Here is a 9,000-nt window from a genome sequence, read left to right as displayed (position 1 = left end):
AAAACGCATATATTTACATCTTTATTTTTAAAAAAAATAAAAATACATCTTGCATCAATAATAAATAAAAAAAAGCAAAAGAACTCGATGTTGCTAATAATTTTTATGTAAAAATAAATAAATAAATAGTAACGTAACTTGCTACCGTGCTTACACTAATTTACTACAACAATACCGATGTCGTCCAACGCAAGTGGTTGATTATGTGTGACAAATCTATAACTTCTAATGACTCTTCATTTTCTAATACATTAATATTTTTCATGTAAAATTATATAACTATATAATATATAAAATATATAAATTAAAATATATCGTCGGAGTCGGGGAATCCACAGGGACGGAGGATACTTTTCCAATCCCCGCCCCAAAGTGTTATCGGGGGAATTTTTCCCTCCATCCCCATCCCCACGGGGAAAAAAATCCCCAACTTCGGATCTCCGCACAGATATTCCCCACAGGGATCCCCATTAACAGATGCAATTGACATCCCTACCTACATTCGACATCCTACTCATTTATCTTAAATGAGTGAAATATTCACCATTAAATAATTTTATATGTATCATCATGCGCATTTATCTTTAAGGAGTAAAATTTTTATCATTAAATAATTTTATACGTATCATCATGAGTAGGAATCAAACTAATATTCTCTATATCGTTTCAGCTTTATTGGATGGCTGCAAAGAAAAAACATTTCAACTGATTTTAATTTCCTTAAACTGTTATGAAAACTCAAACAAGTTTAGTGAATTTGTTGATAGTTTTTTTTACAAATAGAAACTTAACTCATATCATTAATCAACAAGAATTCAATACAAGGAGGATTTGTGTAAAATAAACTCCGCCTAGTCCAAGAATCGGCCGCCTTAGCTAATGTATGAGCAACCAAATTCGCTTGGCGTTTTACAAACTTTACCTCAAAGTTAGGAAAAGAGATCAACAAAGACTTAATAGAAGAAATAATGTAACTAAACTCGGAAATACCATCATGGTTGGACTGGATAGCTTGAGTCACACTTTGGAAGTCGCTCTCGAAGGTAACATTATCCAAGTGTTGATAGCTTTTAAATACACTAATAATTTTGAAATAGCAGACAATATTAAAACAAATAAAATAAATGGACTCAAGCGACTCAATAATCTCATAACTTGTTGAAGGCAGATTTACAACAAGTCAGAAGAAAAAGATAAAAAAACAAAAAAAAATTTATCCAGTTCGATCAAATCGATATATTCTTAGGGGAGACTAGAGAGAAATTCGCTGATTCACTATACTTTCAAAAGTTGTTACAAGAGATTATAAAAGAGTGACAACAAAATAGTCATCCAAGTTCTCAATAAGAAACTTTATTTTCTACCTAGTGTTTATTAATCTCTACAACTCTCTATATATGAATCACACAAGTTCAAAGTGTTTAGAAGTGTTTCTCAACCCCTTTAGATATTTTCAAGTGTTTTCCAAATTTCAAGTACTCCAAAGAATTTCTACCATTGGCTCTTTAAATTTTTCAATAGGATTCCTAACCTTTATCTCTTTCTTCATCTTTAAAGTTCTTAAGGCCGTAAAGATAAGAATGATAGAGATACATATTTATAAATGTTGAAACCTAACAAGTCCTTAACAAGACAAAAATACAACCATTAACAAACATATTTGTGAGCCGAAACAACCATGTGTGATTCACGTGAACCGACTAAATCATACCCAAACTGTTTGTCGCGACTCGTGCCGCTACTGAGACCCTTGTCGTCGAACACCAGACCGCCCCGAATGTTAGACTACCACTATTGCGGCTCTGACAATACCGTCAATTGCCACCATCACAGATTCTAGGGCCGCTATTGGCTACAACTCGTAGAACCACTCCTGCGACTCTGATGTCTTCCGTCAACAATTTTTTATTTATTTATCACAATCTTAAAAACATGTTTTTTTCTTCTGCTTTTTTGATTTATCACAATCTTAAAAACATATTTTTTTCTTCTTTTAAAGTCTACTTTTAAAAAAGATTTTCTTTTTTAGTCCAATGTAATGTATGTGACTAATCAAGCTCAATACTTTTAACCCCATTTGTATTCCTTAAGTATTGAAAAACTATGCCAATGGAATTGTAGCTACAAGATTTGATGCTTTCTTATGATTTATAAGAGCAGATAGCATATTCTTGGATTACACTTTTGATTTTTATACATATAGAGAAAAGTACTCCTAAAATATACAGCCATTACTCACATTTGTAATCGTTTCCTATTTTCATATTCTAAATTTACCATTCAAACGATCAATAACATGCCACGAGAATAATAGCATGATTGTGATTCTATTCGAATACTTTGTATCGATTGAGATATTACATTTTTGATTTTTATATTAAACAGTTGAATTTCACCACTACAAAATAAAAAAATATTTGTTCACATATGCAACTACTTTTGTGAAAAAGTAGTTTATAATCATTTGTATATTTTTTAGTGGGGCAATGGTAGCTCCACAATTCATTTTTCAATTTTTCACCTACCACTTATGTACGTCTACGAAAATATTTTATTCTTTTGGCCATTTCCACATCTGTTTTTCAACACCAAACATTTTAAAAAATTTAAATTTTATTCAGCGTGTTTGAATTAAAGGTTGTAAATATAACTATGATCTAACTTCACTTTGTAAGTGTTCTTTTTTTTTTTTTAATTAAAAATGAGTTTTCTTACCAAGATTTTGTGTTTGAATTTCTTTTTGTTTTCAAACGTTTAATAAAAAAATTTATATAGTTTATAAATCTTACCTCAATAAGTCAATATTGTTAAATTAAATGTCATCACAAAATTTTAAATTCTAATACTCATAATTGTGTATGTAAGTTTCTAACGGCTATTATTACTTTGTTTCAACACAAAAATTAAAATACAATATATCATTAATAAGTCTTATTTTATGTATTCAATAATGTTATTAATATTTAAAACAATAAATAAATCTTATCCCACTAAAATTTAAAATAAATTGTATTAATATTTAATTTTTATAATATAAATTGTTTTAATTATAAAGGTTTTTGAATCAATAATCATGCGGACCAAATATGTTACTACCTCAGCCTAGAAATATGTTAAGCTCTTTTTTTAAGAATACATTTAAAATTTAAACTATATTACTTATTTCTTATCAATAGTATCGCTAAATATAAATTTATTTTAAGAAATTGATTAAGAATTATACAATTTTACAAATTTATTATTACGATAGAACTGTTTAATGTGTGTTAGAGTATTTAGTATATACTACAGAAATATTGTACCATAACTACAAGTAAATAGATAAAAATAACTAATGCACTTTACAAAATTTAAAATTTGAAGGCCGTATTGTAAAAAAATATAATATTTGTTTTTTTAAAGAGTAATATTAATTTTTTTAAATGCAATCAATATTCTTCTATAAATATTAATTATCTTTCACAAATGTTAAACAAGTAAACTTTTTTTTAGAGGGAGGGCTTAAGCCCAGAGTAAACTATATCAATGTATCTGATATGATATTATATTATTCAGATACATTAATTATTCAATGAATCTAAAAAGTAAATTTTCTTTTATAAATAATATAATAACATTGAAGATAGTATTATTTATTAATTTTGTGCTGGCAAATATCATTAGAAAAAAATATTCAATAAAATTTAAATGAGATGATAAGAGTCTCTTAATCAAAATTATGAATTAGATCCAGTACTTGATATGCAGCAGTATTAAATGTTTTAAAGAAAACATTTGCCTTCTATTATAATTCTCTTCAACTCAATAAATAAATTAATCTTTACCGTTGTGGACGAGAATACATATTTATGCTAAAAAAAACTATAGGAAAAATAAAGTAGCTTTGAGTGGGCTGCAATTGGTTGAGGCCTAAATAAATATCATGCCAAATTACCTTATAGATTGTTTCTACATAAACTAGTGAGAAGACTTAGATAAATCATAGATTAGAAATCTTACATGGGAACCAAGAAATTGAAGACAAATGAAGAATTAACATATGAAGAGGATATACTTAATAAGGTTTCTAGCAGCAAATGGGGCATTTAACAAATCCATTTTCCTTACACTCTGGATACATACATACATTACAGCTCATATTGGGGTCAGAGAAGTTTTTCACATGCCACATTGCCAGCCTAAATACCAATCCTGCACATGGTTCAGTTAATTTGGTACCACTCTATGTAAGTGCCTTTGGTTCTAGGACCACATATGATATCTGGCATGAAAGAGAAAGTGCTCTCATGGTCATGACACATGATTAATGTACTATCCTTTGTCATTTGTGTACATGTGAGGAGACAAAATTAGTAGGGAAACAAAGTTATAGATTTACATGTTTTATTCAAACTATATATTGAATAAAATAAAATGAATAAACATACTTTCAGAATGAATACTTTAGGTTCCAATTTATCTCTACTAAGATTAGGACCGACTTTGAGGACATGTCAAAAAACTAACATGTCAAAAAACTATTGTACAGAGTAAATTTATCACGGTTAAACTTTTAATAAATATGACGTAATAAAATATTTATCAAAGTTATACCGTGTTTAAATAGGACTTCTATTTATTTTACCATAGTTAAATCGATATTAACCTACACAGGGCATCTAAAAATCTGAGACACCTATGTTTATAGTTAGCCATCAAACTCAAGAACAGAGGACATGACAGCAAATCTATGCATAAACTTTTCAATACTTCCTGCATCACTGCACCATAGAACAGTATTTTGGCACTAGATACTTAATTTCATTATTACATACTAACTTTTCTATGCTTCCTGCATCAATCTTACACAAACCACAAACCTGGTATCATAATTTTTATCTTATATGATGAAAAAACATATTCATTCCTACCCTCAGGTAGTAATGTGGACCAATGTTTTAAAAATCGAATCAGATTTGAAACGGTTGAACTTTAAACCGACCTTTAATACGATTCAGACATTTTATCAGTTCGATCGCGGTTTCATTGTCGGTTCATTGTCAGGTTTGGTTTTTATAACATTGATGTTGACACATCATGTTAACCTAGGTGTATGCGACATAGAAGGATTATATCCATACATCGCATTAACACTCTTATAGAATAGACAGATAGAATAGACAAGCATACACTGTCTGCCAAGCATAATCAGACAATAACAAAATAAAGAAAGAAGCTTGTAGCTTGTATTATGTAATCTCAGCAATTACATCACATGTTTTATTATTCTTAATCCACATGCCGGTCGTGCTGGATTATATAATACAAGGAACTCGGTATTATAAGGGTAGTTTACAGTTTGTAAAACTAACTTATATGCATCTGAACATCGATATCAATGACTAATTACAATTACATATCAGCCACAGAAGAACCAAACCCAATACTGAAACCAAATGTAAAGCAAGTCAACTCGTTCTTGTTTCCGTCGTATAGCTTCATCTTCAACGAGTATGAACCCTGTAATTGCAATATATGTTAAGAGCTACATTGTAGAAAGAACATAACAGATTAGCATTAAACCAAAAAGGAAAGAACATTGAATAATTATAATTTCTTAACAACATATTCCAGTGATATTTTCCCAATTCAATTTTTAAACCTCTAGAAGCAAAATCTTAAACACTGAAACTCTCATTTCTGGAGTGGCCAAAGGAGAAACTTATGCATCATTGTGAGATGATGAAAACACCAGCAAGAAATGTTATTTAACTATATTGACTGACCCTCCAATGCCCAATTCTTCAAAAAAATATATTACATCAGCAAGTACTATCGAAGAATTTGAACATTGAACTTAGAGAACATGCAAATAACATCAGATGACAGTTGTGTTATCATAAATGTCAATCCCTTTCTTAAGATATCCAAAGAGAAATGCTATTTCTTACAAAGGGTTTCTACAAAAAAGAGAAGAATACATGAAAATAAGAGATTTGACCAATCAGATTCTGACCGACCGACCAACAACAACAACAACCAAGCCTTATCCTACTAAATGGAGTCGGCTACATGAATTAACTTCCGCCATAATTTTCTATCCAGGACCATGCTTTTATTTAAATTCTTAATCTCGAGATCTTTCTTAATGACTTCTCTCATAGTTTTCCTTGGTCTTCCTCTACCTCTTACTATTTGACTCCTCTCCATCTGATCTACTCTCCTTACTATAGAATCTACAAGTATTCTTTGTACATGTCCAAACCACCGAAGTCTATTCTCCACCATTTTTTCTACTATAGGTGCTACCCCAAGATTCTCTCTAATATTGTCATTTCTAATCTTTATCATGTCTCGTCTTACCACACATCAAACTCAACATCCTTATCTCTGCTACATTTTCATGAGACTCCTTCATAACAATAAGCAATATACATATCTAAATGCCATAAGACCCATAATTTAGCATGGAGGATTTTCGATCAAATGCAAATTTGTACTAACATATATAAATATTCATATTGCCCAAAAATGTATGCACGCACAAACAATCTCTTTAAGGAATGAAAATAATAACACAGACTTACAGGTGGGGCGATTCCAGGTAAAACTTGTGAATGAGAAAGCACAAAATCACCAACTGAAATAGGGCAAGATGATTCTCCACAAAGGTCATCGGTCTCGCTATATACGTGCCATCCAAAATACGACACATCAATCACTAGTTTCCCTCCTGGTAGCTTTTGACCTAGGTCATGAAACGATTGGATTAGAGAAAAGACGGCCAATGCATTATTCATCAAAATCTCATCTATTTCTACACAGATAACTGCCACAAAGATATAACCACACAAAAATTCCAAACAACATTACTCACCATGGTCAGAGTTAACAAATAAAAGAGTAAAAATAGCACAAGCATACATACATGTACTTAAAGAGATTCCAAATGCTCGAAAAACGAAATATAAGAATCAAAACTTGAAAAACAGAAGAAAGGAAGCACATAAACATAAGGAAAACATGTGAAGTTAAGGAGTACTTGTAGCTGCAGCAATGGTGAATGTAGCAGGATGGCCTCTTGCAATGGGATTAGGAGATATTTGAACTCCTTTAACCTCAACAGCATAGTTTGCTTTCTTATCTGTGGCACATATACATTATAATCAGGTAATATAAATTATTATTCAATAAAAGCAACAGTGATTAAATTGACTTATTAAATTGTAATACCAGTTAATATACAAAATGGTTCTCCAAATAGCAATTATCAGTCAAAATAATCCCTAATTTTTGCAACCTCTCAAATACAAATCCCTTTTTTTAAATTTGGTATTTGGCCTGGCGACCGACTAATCCAAGAGGATCAATCCCACGTCCACTAGCGGAGGACTTATTTAAAGAGAGAGCAAAGCTCCGAATGAACTAGCCCATCACAGGGATGTTAGCACTTAACGGGATCAATCCCACCGTCCACTAGTGAAGACTGAAGACCCATTTAAAGCTTTGCTCTGAATGGACTAGCCCATCACAAAAATTATTAGCACCTAATCGGATCAATCCCACTCTCCACTAGTGGGCCCATTTAAAGCCAGAAATTGGGATTGTTAGCACCTAGCGAGATCAACCCCACCGTCCACTAGCGGAACCCATTTAAAGTCCAAACAACCAAAGCTCTATATGGACTATTCCATCACATGATTGTTTCAAACCCAAATCCTTGCAAATCCCAAAATTAACTAATGAAATTGGAGAATTTTTCACAATTTACTATTTTAAGAGGATCTACACTTAAAATAACTTATTTATTAAGTCAATTACAGTTAGTAAAAAACAACTCAATTATTAATTCAACCCTAACTATTATTATACATATTAAAACCCCCACAAACAACAATAAACTTCCAAATTAAAAAAAAAAAAACTGTCAACAAATAAACAACGATAGTTTAGCTGACGAAATCCAGAATCAATAAAATCGCGATCAAACAAACCCAATAGTTTACGAAACGTTTACGGTACGAAAGTTGAAAACTTCACACTATACTTAGAAAATAAATAAATAAAAAAAGAAGCGAAAAGGGCGAGAAATAACCGCAATAGTTAACGTCGGTGGCGTTGGCATGAAGAAGACAAAGAGTTGAAAAGAGAAACAAGAGTTTGGAAGTTACGGTGTCCATGGTTTTTCAAGGATCGAAGATTTGAAGCACAATACAATGAAATAGGAAAAAGCTTTGTCTTTTGTGTTTTAAAGGCTAAATTGCGTAACGTTGGTTAACTTCACAACACATGTTTTTCCATTTTCATGTAAAACCCTGCTGTAGAAAGAAAAAAAAAAAAAATAAATATCTATCTATAGCATAAGACAACTCTAAATTACGAATTTTTTTTTTGAATATCCATTTTTTTAAAAAAAAATTCAGAAATAACCAACTTTTCAAAATAATGCCCCAAATGTCACTTTTTTGCTATCTGCAACACGTTGTCGCCAGGGGGGGTGGCGACAACACTTGGCCCATAACGTCGTCGCCAGGCCCAATGGCGCCTATGTGCATTTTTTAGGTGTTGTCGCCACCCCCCTGGCGACAACACCCCCCTTATTTTTTTTTTCATTTTTTTTTTGTAATTTTTTTTCTTTAACATAATTTCCTCTTAATTTTTTTTTATGTTATACTTTTCAATTATTAATTCAAAATGGATTTTATAAATAATTATTTTTTTCAATATTAATGTAATTTTCAATATTAATGTAATTTTTTTCATTATTTCCTCTTAATTTTTTTTTCAATATTAATGTAATTTTCAATATTTTTCAATCTTATTTTCATTATTTCCACTTAATTTTTTTCATTATTTCCTCTTAATTTTATTCATTGTTTCCTCTTAATTATTTTTTTCAATATTAATGTAATTTTTTTCATTATTTCCTCTTAATTTTTTTTCAATATTAATGTAATTTTTTTCATTATTTCCTCTTAATTTTTTTCATGGTATTATATTTTAGGTAATTTTTTACTTTCA

The 9,000-nt window shown here is 30.5% G+C and overlaps 1 protein-coding gene across 1 annotated transcript; it reads right to left on the bottom strand.

Annotated features, from left to right (window-relative positions):
* Window positions 1–5,203: 5,203 nt before the first annotated feature.
* Window positions 5,204–8,261, bottom strand: LOC131640923 (uncharacterized). Its single transcript, XM_058911279.1, has 4 exons — window positions 8,075–8,261; window positions 7,022–7,123; window positions 6,567–6,727; window positions 5,204–5,499 (listed from the first exon to the last, which is right to left on the bottom strand). Exons 1-4 carry the CDS (start codon window positions 8,157–8,159, stop codon window positions 5,392–5,394), a joined length of 456 nt encoding a protein of 151 aa, XP_058767262.1. The 5' UTR covers window positions 8,160–8,261; the 3' UTR covers window positions 5,204–5,391.
* Window positions 8,262–9,000: the final 739 nt, after the last annotated feature.

The sequence above is a fragment of the Vicia villosa genome, unplaced genomic scaffold, assembly GCF_029867415.1.
Source record: "Vicia villosa cultivar HV-30 ecotype Madison, WI unplaced genomic scaffold, Vvil1.0 ctg.003395F_1_1, whole genome shotgun sequence".
NCBI classification, from domain to species: Eukaryota; Viridiplantae; Streptophyta; class Magnoliopsida; order Fabales; family Fabaceae; genus Vicia; species Vicia villosa.
This window is presented reverse-complemented; position numbering and strand designations above follow the sequence as displayed.